The sequence below is a fragment of the Biomphalaria glabrata genome, chromosome 4, assembly GCF_947242115.1.
Source record: "Biomphalaria glabrata chromosome 4, xgBioGlab47.1, whole genome shotgun sequence".
In the NCBI taxonomy this organism is placed as follows: domain Eukaryota; kingdom Metazoa; phylum Mollusca; class Gastropoda; family Planorbidae; genus Biomphalaria; species Biomphalaria glabrata.
This window is the reverse complement of record NC_074714.1, coordinates 15,586,719-15,611,949: the sequence shown is the minus strand read 5'-3', so window position 1 is coordinate 15,611,949 and position 25,231 is coordinate 15,586,719. Positions and strand designations below refer to the sequence as shown.

The following is a 25,231-nucleotide window of genomic DNA, read 5'->3' as shown; positions in this document are numbered from 1 at the left end:
AAAACCCATATTGACCCATATTGTTACATACGCGCCTCGCAAAAAGCGGTCTACATTTAACAAGGTCTTATTAGAAGATAAAATGACATCTTCTACTTAATATGTTTTAATTTTTAAAACCTGTATTGTTTTTAGTATTCAGATAAACTACACTGAAAATAAAACTTTCTGTTTTTGCAGAGCCCTATCCTTGTTGTTAGTTGGTTGTTGGTTTGTCGCTACAAACAGCTAGTCCAACTGAACCAGTGAAGGCGTTTCATATTTTTACTAAATATGCTTTAAAAAACTTAGACAAACTTCTTATGTAAACATAAACTCAATATAGCCTAACTGTTATTTAAATATTCACAGATTTAACTGCAAATATTGATCTAATATAAATGAAATATACTAATAATAAACGAAATCCCTCTCGCCCCGCTTTTCTTTTCTTTTTTAAATTTTCCAAAATAACTTTTTATTGTACGAACAACGTCCTCCTCCCCCCCCCCCTTTTTTTTTACCAAAGTTTTCAAAGGATAATGAAATCATTAGAATTTAAATGAAATATTTAAGCATTTTTAAAACTACTAAGCGAAAAGTTAAAAAGAAATGAATCTTTGAATAATGATTATAAATTTAATATAAGTTCACTATAATTATATCAAAGTAGGTAAAATAACAAAATTATAACAGTATAGTTTTAGAAACTTTATTAATTTATATTATCTACATATTTTATGTCTTTTACAAATCATTACTCTTAATTTAATCTAGTCCATTGTGATTGCTTCAAAACAGGTTTAGCAGCTAAATTATAAAAATATAGTTTTAGAAACATTTCTTTCCCATTATTTCCTTATCGTTTAGAAGAAGTTTATTATAAGAGCATTAGTAGTACAGCAAATAGGACAATCATGAGCGATCCAGACTTCCAGGTTGCTTGAGATGCAGTATTGTTGTTGTTATAATAATTGCCTGAAACAAATTATACTTTAATTAAATACATGTATCTAATGAGGAATATAAATAGCTGATACTTCATAGATCTACAATATTCGTTCAAAGAAAAATAAAAACTGAGATTTTTAGTTAATACAAATATTCTTATATTGGCTATCATGGCTAGGTATATATTATATAAATTAGTGAAAATAATAATAATTCATAACAAACTAATACAAAACAATAAAGTAAATTTAAATTAGTTAAAGAAATGATAAACAAATATTGCGCACAAACAATAGAGTACCCTACAACTTTATTGGATATAGTTGACCAACTTGACCTATACGTTTAATAAACAGCACGAAAATATTTTATTTACTATGTCTGTCTGTCTGGTAAAAAGTTTACTAAAACATAATTTTATAATAATAGTCATGTATAATTCACTTTATGCACCTTTCAGTATGGAGCAGGTAAGGAAAATAAAATGCAAAAATGTTTTGCATTTGAAGTCTTTGCGAAATTCACTTCATTTATAAAACTGAATATATCTTATTAAAAAATATGTATGGTTCCCGGTGACTTCATCCCCGGTCATTTCATCCCCTGGTCATTTCATCCCTCGGTCATTTCATCCCCCGGTCATTTCATCCCCCGGTCATTTCATCCCCGGTCATTTCATCCCCCGGTCATTTCATCCCCCGGTCATCCACTTTTATTTTCATTGTCTGATCATTTTATCTAACAAATAGTAATTGTAAAAATCGTGAAATGAGCAATATTTAATATATTTATTTTGTATTTAAATAACAAAAAGTGTAACACAGTAGATAAGAATAAAATTAAAATTAAATGCCATTATCGACTATAAAAATTCAACATGTATAAATATAGAGGTAATGTAAAAAAGTGTTATCCTGATATGGTTGAAGTCAGCCTTTATTAGAAAAAAATAATAAAACCTTATTTCAAGGCTAAAATTAAGCGCCCAATTTTAAGAAAGAGCGATTGAAAAAAATAAAATAAAGTGAAACATGGTCGTGATTCCACCACACCTTGGTCTTTGATAATAAGTTATCAGCGGCACGGTCATAATTATTCTAATCACACTTCTATCTCTCAAATGATTTTCACTACTTCCACCAAACCTTGGCCTTTGATCATTACGTCATGCGCAGGATAATATTATAATATTACATCCCCCACATCCAATCATTGGCGGATCCAGGGGGGGCGGTAGGGGCGATCGCCCCCCCCCCACTCGACCGACCCCCCCCCCCCGAAGGGGGTTGGGACGGACGAATTATAGTATAGTATTTCACCCCCCCCCCCCTTCTAGTATGTTGGCCGATTTGGTAGGGTCAGGAGGGGGGCGATGGCATCAATCCGCCCCCCTCCCCACCACCATAAACTTTCGAGTGGGGGGGGGGGTCGGTCCTATTTACTTATAGATATCACAGCTTGCTAACAGAATCAATTAAATATCTATATGATTAAAACTTGTTATTGGTATTTTAACCGGTCTTTATATTATGTCGTTCACCTGTTGGCCGATTGGAAGGGGAGGAGCGAATACCTCTACTGCCCTTCCCATCTAAACCCTTTGAGTTGGGGTGGGCGGTCCTACATTTATTGAAAAATCATAGTATGGGAACAAAATTAGTCGAATATCTATATGATATAAACAGGTGGAAGGGCGATACATGCAATCACCTTCCCCCCATCGGACAAACCAATACTTTTTCTTTTTGTATTATAGTAAGAAATTACAAAATTTTAAAAAAATCTGTCATTTATATAATTTATATATGCTACAAAGTAAATTCTTATATCGAGTCGCCCAACCCCTATTCTTTAATGCAAAATGCAATCATTAGCAGAAATTATAAAAAGGAGCGAGGATTAATCATTTTCATTTTACCGCCCTTCCCCTTTACAGACAGAGTTTGTGTAATTTCACATGAATTTATCATAACTATTTTAAGAAAGACTTTACTTTGGAAAAGTTATAATTCAAACGAAATTTTTCAATATAACAGTCACGGTTGAGATGAGTTCAAAAGCCAGATAATCTTTTCCTAGTCGACTTTTTCCAACCTTTACTCTATCTCATATTTTTCTAGTTAAATAAATTTAGGACTATAACTCACAATTTATGCTTGAATTTTATTGAATATTATTAATCGAATTTTTTTTTCGGCGGCGATCCTCAAAGCCTTAATCTAAATATGTGGGGTATATTATCTTTTCAAAGAACAAATCAGTTTTATTTGAAATGTATTAAGGGACTATAAATTCATATTAGAATATTTTTCCACATTTTTCAAAAGGTCCTTTATAATAGAATGAATAATGAGCTCTAGGTCAGGAGAATGCGTTACTGCAGTAAAGAATGCCAGAAAACGCTTTTAGCGTCGAGGCTTCGCCCCGTACCTCATTGATGAATAATAAGCTGTAGATGTCAGGAGAATGCGTTTCTGCAGTGAGAAATGCAAGAAAACGCTTTTGGCGTTCGGGGCGAACTGATAAATAATGAGCTGTAGATGTCAGGAGAATGCGTTTCTGCAGTGAAGAATGCAAGAAAACGCTTTTGGCGTTCGGGGCGAACTGATAAATAATGAGCTGTAGATGTCAGGAGAATGCGTTTCTGCAGTAAAAAATGCAAGAAAGCGCTTTTGGCGTCGGGGATGCGCCCCGAACCCCACTGATATATAATGAGCTGTAGATGTCAGTAGAATGCGTTTCAGCCGTGAAAAATGCAAGAAATTGCTTTAGGCGTCGGGGCTTAGCCCCGAACCCCACTGATAAATAATGAGCTGTAGATATCAGGAGAATGCGTTTCAGCCGTGAAAAATCCAAGAAATTGCTTTTGGCGTCAGGGCTTCGCCACACACCCCACTGATAAATAATGAGCTGTAGATGTCAGGAAAATGCGTTTATGCAGTGAGAATTGCAAGAAAACGCTTTTGGCGTTCTGGGCGAACTGATAAATAATGAGCTGTAGATGTCAGTAGAATGCGTCTCAGCCGTGAAAAATGCAAGAAATTGCTTTAGGCGTCGTGCCCGAACCCCACTGATAAATAATAAGCTGTAGATATCAGGAGAATGCGTTTCAGCCTTGAAAAATCCAAGAAATTGCTTTTAGCGTCGGGGCTTCGACACACACCCCACTGATAAATAATGAGCTGTAGATGTCAGGAAAATGCTTTTATGCAGTAAAAAATGCAAGAAAAGTCTTTTGGCGTCGAGGCTTCGCCCCGAACCCCACTAATAATTAATGACCTATAGATGTCAAGAAAATGCGTTTCAGCCGTAAAAATGCAAGAAAACGCTTTTGGCGTCGGGGCTTCGCCCCGAACCCCACTGAGGAAACTTACTTTTTTTTCTGTTTTTTTTTCGCCGAAGATTGAGAAACAGTCTTATTTTATTCTTATATATCGAATATATATATATATATATATATATATATATATATATATATATATATATATATATATATATATATATATATATATATATATAAATATATGCGTAAGCACGTTTATGTATAGGGTTAGGGTTTACTGGGCCTTAGTGTTAGGGTTTGGAAAAAAATCCCCCCTCTCCAAAGTTCTGGATCCGCCAGTGCATCCAATAGAAGCACTATAGCTAAGTACACATCCAAATGTACAATATGTTATACTATTTGTCATGAAGAATGCAAAGTGGAAGAGGAAACACTATAAAAACGCATTAGTAAAATGTCAAAAGATGTCAAAAATCATTTTTATATATTAGATGAAATGAGGGCTTAAAGTCAAAGCCTTAAAGCACAATTAAACAATGAAAAAAAAAGAAAAAAATATTAAATTTGGGATGAAGTGACAGGGTATGGATTGACCGGGATGAAATATATGTATATATGTATTATAGCATAACAATACTTACTATTAATTAGATCCTTCCATTTAAAGGCTAAAAAGAGATTGGGATAGATTGTTATAATTTAGTCAAAGTTATTGTAATATCATTAATTTAAATGTATATATTTGTATTGTTACGTTTCTCTATCAACCCTTGACAAAACAATGTAGCTAAGTCAAGAACCAGACAACTTGGGCTCTGATATAACGAGACACTTTAATGAGTGTAATAAATAATGAAGAGAAAGCAATCCAATACTTTACAAATGGGCAAAAGTCAATGTCTGAATAGAACAGCTAGACACAACTTGTAAACAATGAATGTTCTTTTTCCTTAACTTTCTTGTTCCTCTCTCAGTTCACCAGACATGACCCAACCTCTCTTAAAAAAAACACATAGTCCATAGTCAGATAACCAAAAAACACTGTTAACCTACACGGAGAATGTTTACATCAGTCCTTTTTAAGTACACAGGCCTGTTACACATGTGTCGGTTGATTACACATAGGGTTACACTGACCAGCATACAGTCCAGTTACAAAGTATTACACACACACACACACACACATATATATGTATATATATATGTATATATATATATATATATATATATATATATATATATATATATATATATATATATATATATATATATATATATATATATATATATATTGTTACGATCTTCTCTACCTGGCCTTCTGCAAACACTACTTAACAACACAGCAGCACATCTAACACAAGAACTTGACAAGAAGAGCTTCGAGTAACAAAGTGGCGGTTTAATTACAAATACATCGACAGCCAACTCAACACAATTGGCTACATCAAATTCAAATGCTTTCTTGAACTTAACAGAACTGGCTAACTAAACATTACTAGTCTCTCTAGCTCGTACAGCTACATTTTCGAGGATTCAAAGGTACCACAAGTCCTTACTGCTTTGCTGTCCTGGACTCAACTGTCTATTGTTACACACTGTCTCTAGTCCGTGAAGGCTCTCGATCACATGACCACAACATGGGTCATCTTTGCGTAAACTAGCAGTACTGTCCCTTGTCTATCGACAGCCGTTGACCCGTTGACCTGTGTGATTGGCCTGAGTCGTGTGTATCAGTAGGCCGCACACACATTTAACCTTTTCAGTCCGCCATATATATGGAGACGCGGTGGCTGAGAGGTAGAGAGCTTGGCTTCCGAACCGGGGACCGGGGTTCGAATCCCGGTGAAAATAGGGATTTTAGTTTATTAGGCCGCCTCTGAGTCCACCCAGCTCTAAAGTAAAGGTGGTTGGTCGTTGTGCTGGCCACATCACACCCTTGTTAACCGTAGATGCCCTATAGATCACAAGGTCTGAAAGGGGAACTTTACTAAATATATAAATATAAATAAATGTCGATTAATTATATATATTATTACTTTCCAAAAACTATTCTTTGTGTTTAATATCGATATTAATTATTAAATATACACGTGCTGAGCTCAGAACATCTTATCAATAAAAAGGTAGGCGCTGAGTTTTCAGGTCTCTCAAAAAACGTCCACAGTGCAAACTGTAAAATCGAGGCTTTATTGATATTTGACTCGAAAATGTTTGAGAATATGTTCGGGGCTGATGTGGAATGCGTATTTCTACGAAAACCTTCATAACTATTCTAGATGCTTGAGTTTGTTCTTCTGGCGAAGTGACTTCATCACAAGATAACAACAAGTCAACATAATAGAACATCAGATTCTGGATGCATTGTATCAATTTAAATAGGTTTTCTTTCTATTTTCTAACAGAGACTGTTTCTGCAAGCCAGAAGGAGTCATTTCATCAAGACATACTAAAGTCCTTCGAAGATCGGGTCCGCAAAGCATCCACACAATCCTGATGCAGTCCAAGCTGCGATTGGCAGGTCACGTCTGCAGAATAGATGACCACCGCATCCCTAATCGACTATGGCCAACTAAAGCGAAGGAAAGGTGGTTAAAGAAAGCGAGGAGGCATAAAACTCCAGTGCGCGTCCTCCTGGAGGACAAAGTGGTCATCATTGAACCACGATGGACGACCTACTGCCTTCGAAATGTAATCAAAGATATATCTAGACAATTCTAGGTTTATGTTTCATAAGATAATAGTTACATTTGTTGTAACGGAGAAGAGTTACACAATTTGCTCAATTGCAAAAATAAAAAGCACTGAAGACAGAAGTTTCAATTTACTTTTGTACATAGAGAAATACATGTATTAAAAACAATAGTACAAGCATAAAATGCTTCTGTTTCGAAAAAAAAACAAAAAAACAATACAGTACACTACTGTACATGCGTCTGCGAAGTCAGACATATTTTTCATGTAAATTGCCTGAAAACCCAGGATTCCAAGTTTACCAGCCACGTGTCATATCTGGACCTGGCTAATTTCATCACATCATTGCACAAGACCCGTTTTAAGTCTGCGTTTTTTATGCTGTTAAGTATCGAAATGCTAATTGGAAATTTAGCTAGTCAAGCGCTATACCACTCAGTCTCGCGCCTCAATTATATCACGTACTGTTAACATAAAATACTTACGGCAGCCGTACGAGTCTATTTGAGAGCCAAAACCTTCAATAATCAAATCCTTTTCAGCCTCACTTATTTTGCAGTTTTTATTGAACGCACAATGAATGTAGATTTCAATATCTCTAGTGAAGAAAAAAACAACAACTTTGAATGAATAGTAATATCTAATGGTTTTACAAAAAACGTACATTTTGTTTGTAAAGGAATGAAATTGTAATAGACATAACAATTTAATTTTTGGTGTAAAAAAACATTCTTATTTTATCTATCTATCTATCTATCTATCTATCTATCTATCTATCTATCTGTCTATCTATCTATCTATCTATCTATCTATCTATCTATCTATCTATCTATCTATCTATCTATCTAATATCTTTCAGACCTTGTAGTCTATAGAGCAGATGATGAAAAAGTGATATGTTTCTGTGGCTTACAGTTAACGAGAATGTTATGTGGCCAACACAACGACCAACTGTCTTGTTAAACCCCTTTCTCCTACCTATCTTTCTAAACTGATCCAAACATGTTAAATATTAAATACTAAATAAGTGAAAATTAAGAGTTTACATTAGAAAATACATTCGTCTTCGCATTGTATTTATCCTTTACTATGTAGAGAATTACTTTACGAGCCTTGCGTGTAGTGAAGTCTTACAGAATATCATAAAAATTATATTTCCTACACAGATCACGCTCAATAGCAACAATTAACAAATGTTTCAATCTATCTACGAGAATTGTTGAATTAAAGTAATTCTTCATTTGTTTGAGGCGCGAGAAGCTTCTTTTATCAGATTTCAAAATTACGGGATAGTGCAGTTTTTTTAAAGCGCGTAGGATAGGCATTTTCCTAATTGAATGACACCCCAAAATGACAATTTTTGTCTATATATTTCAGGAGATTCATATGAGTTTTCTAAAGATTTTAATGATTTCAGGATATTTCCAGGACTTTTTCGTATATTTCAGGAGATTTTCAGGAGCTGCTGGTTAATTGACAGGAGGCCGCGGGAAACCTGTTATAAGTTTTACAATGGTTTAATTTAATAATTTAATAATTTATACACCTAAAATTAGCGCGGGTCCTATGAAAGTGCGGGGCCCACTGCGATCGCATAAGTGCGAAGCCCACTGCGGTCACCTAAGGCCGGCCCTGCAAAAAAGCGGCGCATGCTACGCCGCCGGTTGACTATTAATAATTGTTCACTATTTACATAACGAATGTGCGAACTATTTCTCATTGACACGGATTAAATATCTATATATTATTATCAGAGATTCTCAAAGTTTTCTTTGTAACTACCCCTACCTCTTCAAATAATTTCCCAGCATGCAATACGTGTGAAAAACACATAGAAACACTACCGAACCACTTCTACATATTTTTTACAATCTCACAGGCTACAAATTCGGCAACGCTAATCAAACTCAGACCAGAATTACTAAAAATTTGTCACATGTTTTATGTATCAAACTCTTTCGACATTCAGACTGTGTGTGTTTGGAAACTATTATTTTGATATGTTTGTACACTCAAACATTTGTTGTAATCGTTGTTTAAAAAAATATGTATATATTCATTATAATGTTTGATCTTATAGTAGTGATCTTATACATGTTGCAGATTTGATAGTTATTTATTTAATGTTAGGTGTATAGAGCTAGTATATGTATAATTCTCTTCGTCGCTGAAGAGTTAGGACGACAGGAAGAAGTAAAAGAAAGATCAAACTTTTATTTCTATAATTTTTTTTTTAGTTTTCAAAAGATTTTAATAATTTCCGAATATTCCCATGACGTTTTCATATATTTTGCAATTTCAGGAGATTTCAAGAAGCTCCTGGTAAATCAGGAGGCTGCGGAATTCTGTTATAAGTTATAAAATGGTTTAATTTAATAATTTACACCTCGAATTAGCGCCGTTTCTTTTGAAAGTGCGGGGCACACTGCTGCCACATAAGGGCCTAAGGCCGGCCCTGCAAAATAACGGCTTATGCTACGCCGTGGGTCGACTAGTGGATTATATTTTGCGTAATGTTTCAAGATAAAAGAAATTAAAACAAGATTACAAAGAGAGTTTGTGTTACACAAACTTAGAGGCGGCCCCCGTCGAAGTCGAATCCCTGTCGGATCTGCCTATTCGCAAAGAATATTCAAGAGGTTATTTAATTTTGATGGTTAAAAGTAATAATGTTTCAAAGATTCATTTGCCGTTGTAAAAAATGTTGTTTTTTTTTGTTTTACATGTTTCGGGTGTTCCTTCTAAGTTTAAAATAATTAACTTCTCGCTGGACGATGGAGGATGGCAACAAGCAGGGTATGAACCCTGCCTGGTCGTTCAATTTGCATGCTGGACTGTCGTTCGGATTTATCGATGGTCCCTGGTTTAAACCCTGCATGCTCCCATCCCCCGTCGTCCTACGGGAGGTTTGGACTAGGAAGTAAACTATCTTCAACACTGAAGGAACATCCGAAACATGTAAAACAAACAAACAACCCGGGACCGTAGAGATAATTAGTTTAGCACGCTAACAGCACGACCAGGCATTGCTCTTAATTAACTTAATAATAAACTAATAGCCTATTATTGATAAAGAGATATATTACACATTACAGCATGACATCTATCGGATATGTACAATAGGCCAATGTCAGACGATCGATTTTAGATAATCTTTCAGCATTGATTTTTAATTAAAAAAACAAAAGAAGAAAAGAACAGATATATCGTGCTTTTACTTCGATGTCTCAGCACAGTTAGGCATTTTTATTTAAATGGAACTAGAATGAGGATGTAGATCTACCTAAATTAAACTTCAGATTTATCACTCTTAAGATCTATATCTACTAGATCTAGATCTAAAATATGAAATTGGAATAATGTAGCTGTGATTTATATAAGATTTGTATAAAAAAATATCCTAGATAATCTATCTATAGACTGAATGCAACATTAAATTTTAAAATAGTATATTAGTTTTAGTATATTATAACATTGCAATATTATCAAAACGTTATCAAAATCTACACTTTAAGTCTGGAAATAGATCTAGACTCTAAAATAATTTTAATTAGAATATAAATTCAGATCTAGATATACTGTAATGAAAATCTAGATCTAGTTTGAAAATCTAGCTCTAAATCAAGATATCATTCCTTTTTTAAATGCGAGTCACATAACGAGGCTTAATAAACATTACTATACCGAGTTCTTTTAGCATTTCATTTGAAGAATTAATCCTATATAACGTCAAAGGGAAAAAACACACTACGTCACACGGCCTAGCTAGACTAAAAATCGTCTTCATTAATACGAGCCATTTATCGAGTGTTCATAAACATTGGTGCACCGAGTGCGTTCTTTTAGCATTTCATTTAAAGAATTCATTCCATATGACGTCAAATTAAAAAAAAAAACAATACGTCACACGGCTTAGTTAGACTAAAATATGTTTTCCTCAATACGAGCAATTTTTCGAGGGTTAATAGAAATTGGTGCACCGAGTGCGTTCTTATACCATTACATTTAAAGAAACCATTCATATGACGTCAAAGAAAAAAAATTCCATTACCTCACAATAGGCTAGTACCACAAAAAAAGGTATTTATTTACACGAGATAGTTAACGAGGATTCATAGACATTGGTGCACTGAGTTCTAATAGAATTTATTTAAAGTAGATCAAAGCCGCATTTTTTTTGCTTTTTGTCTGTCAGTCGGTCTGTCCGTCATCTTAATATAAAAAAACAACAACTAAAAACTATTAAAAATTGATTAACCTTTATTTTACGTTTCAAAACATCGCAATAATTTTAGGTATGAACACTATTGATTTAAGTTTATAAAATAGATTGTTCCGGATGTTTGTATAAATAGTAAAAGAAAATAGTAAAAGAAAAAGAGAATTCCAGATAAATGTAATACCGTTAATTAAATTTTTTGGATGGTCTCGTATAAAAATTAGAAGAACTACAGCCTTGTGGAGAGATATTCATACCATACGTTGGTGTTTGGATGTTGTATTCCTTAAAAATCGGAACATAATATTAACGATATTTAGATTTTTGTCAAATAATATAAGTGTAATATTAGTAAATTATGCGATTTCAAACAATCATTAGGCATAATTCATGTTTTATACAACAATATCCGGAACATTTTTATACTTAATAACATATAAGTCAGTATAGAGATTTTGATTTAGCATTATATGCTATTTACATAAAAAACGGAACAACATATTATTGATAATGTGTTTTTGCAACGTTTAAGCATGGAAATTGAATGTAATATAAGTTAAAAGAGCAAACAAAAATTTGTTGGCGTTGATTAGTATTGCACACAAAAAATTCGGAACAATCAATTTTAGATACTTAAAACTATTGAGATGTTACGGGAGGAACATTAAAGGGTAATCAGATTTTCAATAGCTTTTAGAGTTGTTGTTTTTTTATCTAATCGTGACGGACAGACCTACCGACAGATAAAACGCACAAAATAAACCTTTTTTTATTCGGATGAGGGCACTAAACAAAAAATAAATACAATCTGATTTTTTTTTTAAAGTTTAATTAATTAGTTTAGCACCATGTCAAGGCCGGGCTTTAAGCTACTACACGAAAGTCGCTGCATAAAAAGTCCATTTTAAAAAAATGTGCCTGATATTTACATACAAAGTGCATTCTTAGCCTTTATAAACAAACATAAATGTTTTCTTTTAATTTTAGCAGCTAGTTGACCAGAAAAAACACTTTTAATTAATATTTATATTTGTTGTAAACATTTCTAGTACATTTTATGAAAATATTTGACTTAGTGGTACTGGAAATACGCAAACGTTGTCCATCTTTTCAAGCCGCATTTAATGGTGAAATAATATTTTTTATATCTTTTCTAGTTTTCGAGATCTGAGTGTGACAGACGGACAGAAGGACATTTTGCACAAACCTAATAGCGGCTTTTTCCCCTTACGGGGCCGCTAAAAATATGTAGATGTATGATACAGAATAATTGTATTATCTTTTCTTGAATTTACTTACTCACAAAGAAGCTTAAAATTCCCAGTATGTCTCTGTATACTTTGCTTCAAGTCTTCAGTGCATAAATCAACCAAATTCTTACACTCTGTTGGCAACAAAAAAGTAAACTCTGATATATATATATATATATATATATATATATATATATATATATATAGAGAGAGAGAGAGAGAGAGAGAGAGAGGTGGGGGAGATAGAAAGATATATAGTTAGAAAGATAGATAGATAGATAGATAGATAGATAGATAGATAGATAGATAGATAGATAGATAGATAGATAGATTCAAAATGTTCTTTCAGAATTGAAGAAGATAATCTTCCCTCCTAGACCAAACCTCCCGCAAAGAAGTCTGACGATGGTAGTGGACGGGGTAGGGAAACGGTAAGACAGAGAGCTCAGCGTGCATACCTTAAGACCAGACATCCCAATAAAATGTTGACTTCCAAAGGTTGTGTTAAGGCAATGCAGCATTTCGTGTTCTCCCTTTCTAGGGGGGTAGCCAGGCTAACGACCCCCGTCTGCTTCTAAAATATAATTTTGGCAGTTTGTCGCGGATTCAAAACATTTAGGGTCACAGTCTTGGACTTTTTTAGATTAGTTTTTGATTTCAATTGTCGTGTTTGTGTTTGTAATGTTATTACTGTTATTATTGAGCCTACATTTTTTTTGTTAACAGCGCTTTATAAATAAAATTATTATTATTAATTATTATTATAACTATGCAAGCTCGATTTCCATCAGACCGTTGTCTGATAGGGCCTGAATAATATAAACGCAAAACTAGACACAAATTTCCGTTTAATTTTATGTCTTTCACATTGAGTATTGCTTGAGATAAACCTGCGATTCATATGTCTGGAGGTCAAACCTTGTCGGAGACTGTGTGAAAGTGTGTAAATGCAATGGTATGTTTGACGGACAAGAAAGATAGACACTGAAGAGTAGTGTTGGAGAGACACGTTATGGAATAAGACCTACGCTATTAGTCTTTGTATTTAAACTTTTCAACAGATTTTGTTCCAAGAATTTTGCTGTATAAGTGTATAGAACATGTCTTAGGGTTTATACACTGAACACTATATTAACTTTTTTTTTCGATAAACATTTAGTGAGGCAGGCTGAAACACACGTTGTTTTTTTTTTTCTAATGTAGCTCTATTCTATTACATGATAACTTACTTAGCTGATTATCTGTTGGAGCCATCGTGGATATAAGAGATGATCCATTCCCGTAGCCTAAAATACATTACATGTTATATTTTAATAATAATAATAGTAATAAAAATTTGTATTGTCCGTATGGAAATTTGTCTTACAATTTGTCCATTACACCAAACAAAAAACATTATAACTATAAGAAACCAAAGTGTACATTCACACAAGACTCACTCATAATTTACATGTGACAAAGTTTATATCAGATTGTTCTTATTTAATGATTTGATTGCCAGGGGAACAAAATAATGTTTGTGTCTGTTTGTCTTTGCTATCTGTGTCTTGTATCTCTTTTGTGATAGTAAAATCACAAAATCCTGACACAAAGGGTGATTCTTTATTTCGAGGATCTTGTTAGCTTTTTTATAGATGTTTGTCTCAAACAACTGTCCAAATGGGGTTTATTTTTTGCCAATGATTTTACCAGAAGCATTTAGGATTATATAAAGTTTATTTTTAGATTGCCATACCAGGCATTGATATTGAAACTTAAAATATTGCAGATGTGAGCGTGAAAAAACATACAAGGCCTTTTCGCTAACATTAAACGAGGACAGTTTTCTTAGTAATCGTAATCTTTATATATCATCATTGAACTCAAAGAACTAAGAAAAGAGCCAGCACCAGAGTTCAAAATACTTTGGCATCTCTCAACCATGGCAAACTACCAAGGGACTGGAAAGAAGCTAAGGTCACTCCCCTATTTAAAAAAGGACAACATCTGACCAAGGAAACTTAAGTCAGTATCATTAACTGACACAGGTAAAATCCAAGAACACATGTTTCTTAGTGACATCAAAACTACATAGACAAACATACTGTCCTTACGTCATATCAATATAGACTCTGGAATTATATATTTTGTAAAACACAGCTACTAAAATTAATTAATCATTTTAAAAGTTTTAGATAATAATGAGCAAATATATTCTATCATATTAGATTTTTCCAAGGCTTTTGACAAAGTTCGACATCATAGCTTTCGTAAGAAAAAATAAGAGTACTCTCCTCTTATAATTATTATTTTGTAATTTTTAGATACATAATCTTCTTTATCAAAAGACTGAATGCAACACGATATTGTGATTTTTTTGTGTATTTTTGATAATCAATTACTAAATCTAGATCTAAAAAATAAAATTATATGTTACATAGGTTAGGGTTGAAAAAAACCAACAACTTGACTTCTTTGAACTACTTGACAAAACAACGCCTTGATCAAACTTTCTACACAATGTTCACGAGCGATCAGTCGCGGATAGGAATTTATTTCCAGTTTCCAGTCTAGTAGTAGATATAAGTCTATGCATTAAGGTTAATTTAAAAGAAACTTCTTCAAATCAAATAACAACATCAAACTAAAATGTTTTTTATCTTGGTTAGGCCAATACTAAAATATGTATCCTCTGTTTGGGACCCCTTAGCTCAAGAAAATATTAAGAAACTAGAACAGACACAAAATAGAGCAGTGAGATTCATAGCAAACGAATATTTACATTTGATTACTAACACTAATACTAACACCTTTAGTAAAATCACAAAATCTAGAAAGCCTACAGAATTGAAGACTCAAAAGTAAAGTAGCAATTATACATAAAACACTGAACCATAATCATCCTTTTTAAAGTAATGTCTTTATTTCATAAGATAACTACATTCAAATCCGTGCAAAAGCTCTGGACAAACATTTTAGCTGTCATGCGTAATGTGTGTGTGTCACTATTCAGATCAAGCAGGTCCAGCAGGTCAAGAACCTATTGTTTCCTCTCTTTTCTTTAAATGGGAAGGGAGGTAGGGTTGGGAGGGGCGAGTCAAGATTGTTGTGTATGAGATAGTTATCAAGTGGGTCATTTCATTCTCTCTAACTTTTGCTTTGTCTTATATTCACAAGGCTCATGTCAACTCACTCTGTCCGTCTGTCTCTCTGTCTGCTAAGAATTTTGAAAACATTATTTCTCTAACACCCATTCTCAGATAAAGTTAAACCTGTACATAATTAGTTATCTCACGTCACAAATATGAATCATTTTTTTTAAACAACTAATTAGTTCATGACTTACTGGTAATTAATTATTTTGTTTTAATTTAAATTAAATTTATTTATTTTTTGATATAGTTGTAAACATGTATTTGTTCCCACAATAATAAACTTCCTCTGAGTCCACCCAGCTCTAGTTTTGGAAAAGTAAAGGCGGTTATCGTTGTACTGGTCACGTGACACCCTTGTTAACCGTAGGTCACAGAAACAGATGACCTTTACATCATCTGCCCTATAGACCACAAGGCCTGAATGGGGGAACTTTACTCTTTTACTATCTACTATTCTAAGAAGTAGCCACGAATGCAAAATTCACTACTACTTTAATATCTATTTGCTGCCGTCACTTTTGTTTTGGTTGGCGGCAATATGAATATGCGTTTTTATTTCTTAAAATGAGTTTATTTACTGCCGTAATTCTAAAAAATGATACAGTGATCCATGAATGTATAATACATAGGCTCGCAGTCCACAGACAATATCAGAAGTCACTGGCCTTAAAACTTATAGGAAAAATAAACATCATACACAGATAACTCAAGCACTTATTTGTGCATGTGAATGTTTTTATTTATTGCTAAATAGGCGTTTAGATACTACTAAAGTACTTACGGTATATAAGATCACTAAACTTGAAGGCTGCAGGGTAATATGTTTGTAAATAAAAAAAAAGTATTTATATTAAGTAAAACTCTTTCTTGTTATACATATTTTTAATATACTATTAATTGATTGTTTAATATATATATACATATAATATATATAATAATAGATATAATATAATAGATATAATATATATATATATATATATATATATATATATATATATATATATATATATATATATATATATATATATATATATTTACATTCATCTATTTATTTATTAATGTATAACATGATATTAATAGTAATGCTTTTAAAATGTTTTATTTTACCAAACTATGTTAGTTAATGAACAGACATTCTATGACATTTCTATTACATGATCGTTTTGCGACTTTAGGAGGTCATGTCACACACAATTTACAAATAGTATACATTTCAAATATTCAATAAATCAGTCTTCTAATGGCTACTTTCGGTCATAAACAACGTATGCGCTATTTTCGCTAGACCACTAAGTTCCATAATGCGTCTGAGTGAACAGTTTGCATTCTGACAACGGCGAGTTATGTTTTACTCTTAATTTCCTCACTGAGCCACTGCCTTCCACACAAAAACAAATTTATCATAAAGAGAATATTGTACAACTAGAGAAACGTTGAAAATGTTGAAGGCTTTATTCGTCATCTCCCATGTTTTTCTGTGTCATTAGAGATCATCTCATTTACAACAGTTTCTCGTCTGTGTATCTTCTTTACATGCCTTGTGCCTTTATTTATTGAAGTGAAAGTAACGTAACGGCTAAAAACCTATACCATTAAAAAAACTTGAAATTTGAACTTTATCTACACTATAAAGCAGAAAGTAAGGCGTATGTATGTGTGTATGTCCCGCATAGATATCTTAACCGTTTGACCAATCTTCATAAAACTTGACATAAATGTTTCTTGGGTAGGTACTAACTAAAACCGTGACGTATATATATTAGCCCTAAAACAAACTAAAGACCCTAAAAAAAATTGCCCAACTCTATGAAAGTATTAGTATTTCATGGATTTAGGCCATGTTTACCATGTTTAGATCGAAAGGATTTAGATCTAGATCTAATTTTTTAGACTACACTTTGCACAGATAGTTTTTTACTTTGACACATGGAAATAAATAATATAGTCTATTGATTTCATTATTTAATAAAATTAACCTTCAAATTTGTGTTTCAAAAGCAGTTTATATAAATTCGTTCCTTATAAATGCGAATTCAAAGATCCTTACGTACATTCTTTCATTAGACAAGACCGAAATATTACACATCTCTCTATTCCTAGGTCTAAAACTATAATTCAACTCTAAGATGATAGAACTTCTCTTCGCAAAGATAGTTTTATACTTTAATACGTGAACATACTAATTATAGTCCATTCATTTCATATTTAAATCAAATTAACATTTAAATTTGTTTTTCTAAAGCATTTTTCATACATTCGTTCGCTATAGCTGCGAAGCCATTATGACAAACATTATAATAGTTCCATTCATGAGTCGAGAACATCTAACAAAAAAAAAAAAGTCACGCATGCACAGAGCGAAGCTTCAACGTACGCGCAGAACGAACTCTATCTAAGCCAATATTTAACTCTAGATTAGTCTAGATCAGGGGTGGGCAACCTTTTTCTACCGAGGGCCGCATTCAAAATAATTTGGGGACTTGGAGGCTGCATATATATATATATATATATATATATATATATATATATATATATATATATATGTATATATATATATATAAATATATATACTTATATATATATAATATATATGCACTATAGTAGAGGAATTACATCAAGAGTTAGCAATTTATTGAACTAATTTTACGCACGTTTTTTATTGCATAGTAGGCCGTTTAGCTCACAAAATTTCACCACAAATGTATAGTGATACTTATTATAAAGTATATAACTGTTTACTCTTGTGCATAATTTTCGGGAATCTTGGAACTAGCTAACTAGTTGTTTTTCTTGTTACTGCTGTCAATTACAATCATCATCGATCTGTTCTAACACTTGATAATTTTCAAACAAAAAAGGTTTGTTCACAGCTGAATGGGGTTCCAAATAATGTGAAAGTTTAACAGCAAAAGTATTTTTTTTAACTCCCGCGAAAGAACTGGCTGGAATTTCTTTTTCAGATCATAATTTGCTTGGAGGTTTTTCCTCTGGAGCTGAATCAGCTTCTGCACTAGATGGTAAGCTGAGGGTATTGAAAACTGGTTCCAAGTTCTTGACGTCGTAAAATTTGCTTTCTAATTCCACAATCAGGGAATCCAAATAAGTCTTTTACTTTTTAGCCATTTCACTAGAAATAGTTTCAACCTTTCACCAATGAAACTGAGAAAACCTGATTTCAATTGCTGGCCTCGAGAAATGGGCTCGAGCTTTGTTTGAAAAAGATATAAGATGCACATGTATTTCATGTGCAAACAAAAAAAGTTGCAATGCTTCCGATGATAAACATGAAGTCTGTCTTCAACTTTTCATTAGAAATATTAGTAGAAAGGTCACAGTCAATGTCCTTCAAGAAACCTAACAATTTCTTCACTGAGATTACACATCATTCTAATGCTATGCCAGTGTTTACTACTGTGTTACCGAACATCGGAATGTTTTGTTTCCAAATCTTAAATTACTTTTCGAAATAGCCAGTTAGGGTCAGCCATAGATAATATGAGGCCCTAGGCAAAGTGAATTTAGTAGCACCAAATAAAATAGAAAAATAAAAATTAACTGTGAAGAAACTAAAAGTATGCAATTTATTAAAAACCTTGTGTACTTTAACAAGAACAGTGAGGATTAGTTTCGCTCTTTCTTCTCTAAATTGATAAAATAGTGAGTCTTAAGCGAGGCCCATCAACAATCGTGGGCCTTAAGCAGCTGCATAGTTTGCCTATGTCTAAGGTCGGCTCTATGTCTATACTATTTAAAATACTTCCACATTTTTAAACTGTATATTCAATGCATCTTTGTGTAAACTTTTAAGTTATTAGTTTATGGTTAGGAAATTGTTCTTTATTTTATTAAAAAGCTTCTTTTTCTCAGTCTAAGCACGGGCTCCATCAGTTGTTACCCTTGCTATCTTGTACAAGCCAATCCAACTCTTTTAACACAGTTCTTCATAACATTGAATAAATACTGCCGTGAACTTGTGTCTTTGACTAAATTTTTCGAATTATCGCCATTTAGAATAATCTTCGTTTACTTTAAACTTTTTAGAATGACGTTTAGAGACATTGTTTTTTCAGCCTCTTCATTATAAGTGATAAGAATCAAAAGTTTTAATATATTAAAGATATATATTTGCATGTTTATATTTTGTAATGTGTGGGCACACCTGATTTCTTTAGGTGTCCTCGGGGCGCATAAAACACTTCGGCGGGCCGCATGTGGCCCACGGGACGTAATTTGCCCACCTCTGGTCTAGATTTATCTCTAATTCAAGATATAATTCAAAGATGATAGATAACTTTATACTTTAACACATAAACATACAAAATAAAGTCTATTCATTTCATATTTTAATCAAATATATGTAGTCCTACAAGCGAATGTTTTTATTTGAAAAAATTGATTTAGGTCTACTAGCTATTTTGATAGCTCCTTTCATACTATTTTTACATTCACGCATTCGCTTTACTTATAACATTATTATTTCGTTTAATTGTTTACAAGACACTCTCAGTGACTATATCGATAGTGATACGCAAATTAATACGCGCGGGCCACGGGTAACAAATGGCTAGTACTTTTTAATGCATTACTTAATAACAAGGCAACACAATATCATATTAAGATAAAAAAAATACTTACGACAATTCAATCTTTCAACTTGGGCGCTTTGTTCGTAAATTAACTTTTGTTTGTCGGATTCACTTACAGGACATCCTTGACTAAAAAAACACTGTATGTACTGGTCAATATCTCTTAGTAATAAGAAAGATGAAATACGCTGGTTAAATACGAAATGGTAGCACATGGGATATTTAATTGGAATATGTGTCATTTTTTATTTGTTACTCAATATTACTTTTGTATAGTTCTTTGTAGTACAAGATACGCTCAAAGATTATTAGAAGAAAAAAATATCCGAATATGTAACATTCAACGATGACGTTTTGAAGCATTTTCTTTTTTTTTTTTTTTTACATATAATATCACTAGTTATATTCTGTTCTACTGATTAATCACTTAAGGGGGGGGGGGGCAGTGTTTTTCAAACTTTTACTAGGAACAGCGCTAAACCTTTTTACGGCTTTCTGATGTTCAATAATTCATTCTCCTGGCATCCACAGCGCACTACATCTCTTAGTAAAAAGAAGGCATGTAAAACATATTAAATTAAGGAGGGGCGGGTGGATACTGAAGTAGGAAAAGAAGCAGTTAGAACAATAAAACTTATGCTGGGCTTAGGAGTCGTAAGATCTTCGTCGTGTTCAGCAAGACACTCAAGAAAAATAGAAACCATCCTTACACTAGGAAGAGAGGAAGCATAAAATCGCATGGAAGAAAAAATATTAAAGTGTTGAAGCCTCTTGCGGAAATAGAATTAAGGCTCTACTTTATTTTGTATTACAAAGGGACATCATTTAATTGACTAATAGAACTACTGACCCGAATTGCACTGTCCACATCAGCACTTGCAAAACTCAGAACAATATGAAAAGACAAAGGCCTAGCCCTCGACACCAAAACCAGACTGTTGCGCTCTCTTTTAGCGAACAGTACCAGGAAAAAGAAAAAAGAGGCCAACAGAAAAGGGATAAGCAGACAACTTAAAAGAATGAACGGACCTGTCAATGAAAGAGGTTTTATCCAAGGCAAAATACAGTGGAATGGAGAAAGATGGTCGACAAATCTTGTGTCGTGCCTCAACGGTCCAACGGACTAAGAGATAGGTGAAGGTGTAAGTAGATTGCTATAAGTTTCTAAAATTTCAAGAAAAAAACAACACTATATTATAATTGTGACATAAAGTATTAATAATCTTTAATATCAGTATTTGTTTTAATGTTTTTTTATAGTTACTGGCAAAGTTTTGTTCTGTCTGACCCATGGGCTTCTACATTAGATTGGAACGTTCTGAGACATGCCAACACACCATTCTGGCAATCTAAACAGAAAAAAAAATGTATCAAAAAAATGTTAACTAATATTTTTTTCTTAAACTAATGCATGTAATGTATAATTTAGAGCAATGCATTGGAATATATGTACATAAAAACTTAAATGTTTCATTGGTTAATATAGCATTATCCATACGTTTGTTAAATTTAGTTGATTAAATATATCAAAAGAAAAGATGAATGGTCTAGAAAAAATACATTGCAATGTTAGAGCGCTTTTACTACCATGTCCAGCCGTGACCAGTCGTAGAACTGTGATGTGGCAACGAACTATACGTCGAAAACTACCCACGGGTTGCGGCGTCACAAGTGTTTATAGTCTTGGTCCAGCTCATAGTCTAGAGAAATTTGTTTTGTAGAGAAAAATGGCGCGGCATTTTTTAATTTCGCGCCACCCTCTTCTTGTGACATAGAGATGGCGCAGTAGTGAATAGCTGATTGTTGGCTACAATTCAAGAGTAAAGCGCTGAGCTTTTTTTTTTTTTTTTTTGCAAATAGACTTAAAAACTAAAATTACTTTTTGTAAATAATATCACTGTTGATCTAGAAAAATTCTAGATCTACTAAAAATATAACTTTTAATAGCGCATACAGTTGTTAGTAAATAGGGACGTAAGTGGCGTTGATCTTACACTTTCTGAAATTATGAACTGAAAATAAAAGAACGGTACTTGAAACGAAAAATAATACCAATATTAACATTAGTACAATATCTTCAAAGATAACATTTTCTAAGAATAATAAGCTGCATCGCTCTATGTAACATGTTATAATAAAAATCAAGTATTTTAATTTTCAATGCTTTTTTTTTTCAAACACACTAGGCAGTTCGCATTTTATGTAAACCCAGAAAGATGACCATAGTTATAGTATTTTTACACTTTCAAAATTCTATAGGTCAATTGTTAAGTAGTTCTAGTTACTTGTATGTCAAATTAATTAACTATCATAGAAATACGAAAACAAAAATACAAGCAACATATAATAAATAATAATAATAATACCTGCATCCACGGTAGTAACAAGGAGAAGAAACAAGAGAATAAAGACAAGGCCCATGGCTACTGTTTGTTGACTAAGGTGGAACGATTCCTTGGAAATTGTGACCTGTCAAAGCGAAATGAATATTTTGAAAGTTCTAGAGTAAGGATACTGGTGCTACGTAACATGAGACACGCTCTGGTGATTTCAAGTTAAAAAGCTGGGTATTTTGCATATGAAATGGGTATTACGAGATAAATTTAAAATGCCGGGTATGGCATTTGGAACTGGCGCCAGAAAGACGCGGTGAAAATAATCAACTGTTCATGCTGGAAACATGTTTTTTTTTTTTTTTTATATATCTTAAAGAAATACACAGCCATTTATGGCCGATAAAAACTTGTCTGATACCTTCGTCGCCTGTTGCAAATGCGTGAAGGCAGTCTAAATGTAAAATGCTACAACTGGAAATTATTAATAGTAGCCTTTAATATGAACGCTATGTTTGTCTTTCGTAGTTCTAAAATTTCTCAAACTTTCAATTCATTGCAGTGTCTACTTTAAAAATAAAAAGCTATCAGTTTTTATTGTTCCCATTGAAATGTTGCAATAAATAATGAATTTAGGGATACATTCATCCTCCATTCCTAGGATATGACCAAGCTAATGCAGAAGGATTGTCGAGACCTGTTCTTGCGAATATGTCAGTGTTACATTCTTTTGACCTGTATTTCTCGAGATCTGTTGGAGACGGCGAAAAGTGATTTAAATTAGATTTTCGTGAAGAGAATACCTACAGCAGTGAATACATCAATAGACAGGTTTTGATGATAGTTTAGTTAACTTCCTTTGCCGACAAACTCACGTGCAGGCAGCAAATTAAACTAAAAACTAGTAAAGAAAAAGAAAAATAGAATAAAACAACAAATTTAACAACAGGGTTTATTGTTTATTTAGATAACTTCTATAGTCGCTTAGTCTCCAAGCTTAGTTTTTTGTCACCGATGAATGCACTTATGTCTAGGGCTGGGCTTCTTATTCGCCTATGTTATAACCTACCACAATTCAACTCAACGGATACATGTCACACAGTTTCCAGGACTCTTAACTGTGATGTTGACCCCCCAACCCTGTCATTTCTTCAACGACAGAGTTCAGCAGTTCCCTACAAAACTGTGTTGCTAACCACCACCCCCCTATTACTCCTCACACGACAGAGGTCAGAAGTCCCCATCAAAAACCTATAATTCGTGATATTACTCCTCCGGTGTCTTCAAAAAGTGCTATGACTCTGGTAACTATATCCTCCAGTCTGCTTCAAATAATGCACCTAAACGCCCAGTCATGCAGTAACAAAGCTCTTGAGCTTGAAGACACCATCACTGATGATAGCTACGACATCGTTTTCCTTAGTGAGACATGGTTTAAAGAAGTTGGTGATGAGTCAAAAACCATTGTGCTAACGCCACAATGCTTTATTTTAAAGAGTCTACCTCGAAAAACAGGCAGCGGAGGGGGTCTAGCAATACTGTACAAAGATAGTCTAGCCAAGTATGTAACAATAAGACCTGACAGCTCAACGTACACCACCTTTGAGATGTGCGAGTTTCGCCTCTCCCACCACAGTAGTACACTGACTTTTATTTTCTTGTACCGCCCACTACCAAGCAAGAGAAATAAATTGACAACAAAAGTTTTTATCGAAGAATTTCAAGACCTCCTTGACAGTCACGTAGCAACAAAAGATCTATTTGTCATAGGCGATGTGAACTTGCATTTTGACAGTGAAAATGAGACATACGCGGTGTCGCTGAAAAAATGCGCTAAGGGATCGCAACTTAGACCAACTGATAAATGTTCCGACACACGTCAAAGGCATGACTGGATTGTTACAATAGCAAGTGAGCTTATAGCCAAAATCAAATGTCTTAGACTTTAAACCAGTGGTTCCCAAACTTTTTTTTTCAAGTAGACCCCTTGCCATATTTTCTGGTTGTCGATACACCCCTTGCTTAACTTTCACATTTTTGCAAATTCAACTTTCTTTCTGTACAAAAAGTAAAGTTCCCCCTCTCAGACCTTGTGGTCAATAGGGCAGATGAAGTAAAGGTCATCTGTTTCTGTGGACTACGATTATCGAGGGTGCCATGTGTCCAACACAACGACAAACCACCTTTACTTTTCCTCAACTAATGTCAGGTACCTATTAGAGCTGGGTGGCCTCAGAGGCGCCCAAAAAGATCCCGAAATTAAAAATCCAAGTCTTCAACAGGATTCCAACTCGGGACCCCCGGTTCAGAAGCCAAGCACTTTACAGCTCAGCCAAAACGCTTCCTACTTTCTATCTGTAGAGAGTTGAAAAGTGTAAAAGTAATTTGAAGCTACATTGAGATTTTAGATATCTCTCTTTTTTATTGATAAAATTCAAAAATTCAAAACCAAGTAAAATAGCAATAAGTATTGCTGGAATCTCCAAACACACTGGCCTTAAGTATCATTGTAAAAGTTTTCGCAAAGAGAAGTTTCTCGTGTATGTCTAAACCAGTAAGCTTCGAGAAGGAAGGGCTCATTAGTCTTGGTTGGCTACTCACCTAGCAGAAGTAAAACTGAATTCAAAACTCTCCAGCCTTGCAACTCAAACATGGGAAAGGTTTTGTGGGTGGGTCAACCCTGAGGAAAAATAAGGAGCCGCGACTCTTATGCAGTTTGCAGCATACACCACTAGATCCTGTCAGAACCTGTGACGCTGCTGAGCTCAAACTTATATAAGGAAAGAATAAACAATTTTAAATAAT

The 25,231-nt window shown here is 33.6% G+C and overlaps 1 protein-coding gene across 1 annotated transcript; it reads right to left on the bottom strand.

Annotated features, from left to right (window-relative positions):
* Window positions 1-677: 677 nt before the first annotated feature.
* Window positions 678-23,252, bottom strand: LOC106058653 (uncharacterized). Its single transcript, XM_056027764.1, has 10 exons — window positions 23,234-23,252; window positions 22,460-22,562; window positions 21,358-21,442; window positions 20,143-20,255; window positions 16,289-16,315; window positions 13,603-13,659; window positions 12,423-12,507; window positions 7,390-7,502; window positions 4,855-4,881; window positions 678-957 (listed from the first exon to the last, which is right to left on the bottom strand). The coding sequence occupies exons 2-10, from the start codon at window positions 22,512-22,514 to the stop codon at window positions 860-862; spliced, it is 660 nt and encodes a 219-aa protein (XP_055883739.1). The 5' UTR covers window positions 22,515-22,562; window positions 23,234-23,252; the 3' UTR covers window positions 678-859.
* Window positions 23,253-25,231: the final 1,979 nt, after the last annotated feature.

What these genes read in the sequence shown, in the direction of transcription:
- LOC106058653 (XM_056027764.1), bottom strand. Translation starts at nt 22,514, where the DNA reads ATGGGCCTTGTCTTTATTCTCTTGTTTCTTCTCCTTGTTACTACCGTG. An exon ending in GACAGAACAAAACTTTGCCA is followed by an intron (nt 20,256 to 21,357) that starts GTAACTATAAAA and finishes CTTATTACTAAG; the next exon opens with AGATATTGACCAGTACATAC. An exon ending in AGTTGAAAGATTGAATTGTC is followed by an intron (nt 16,316 to 20,142) that starts GTAAGTATTTTT and finishes ATTACCCTGCAG; the next exon opens with CCTTCAAGTTTAGTGATCTT.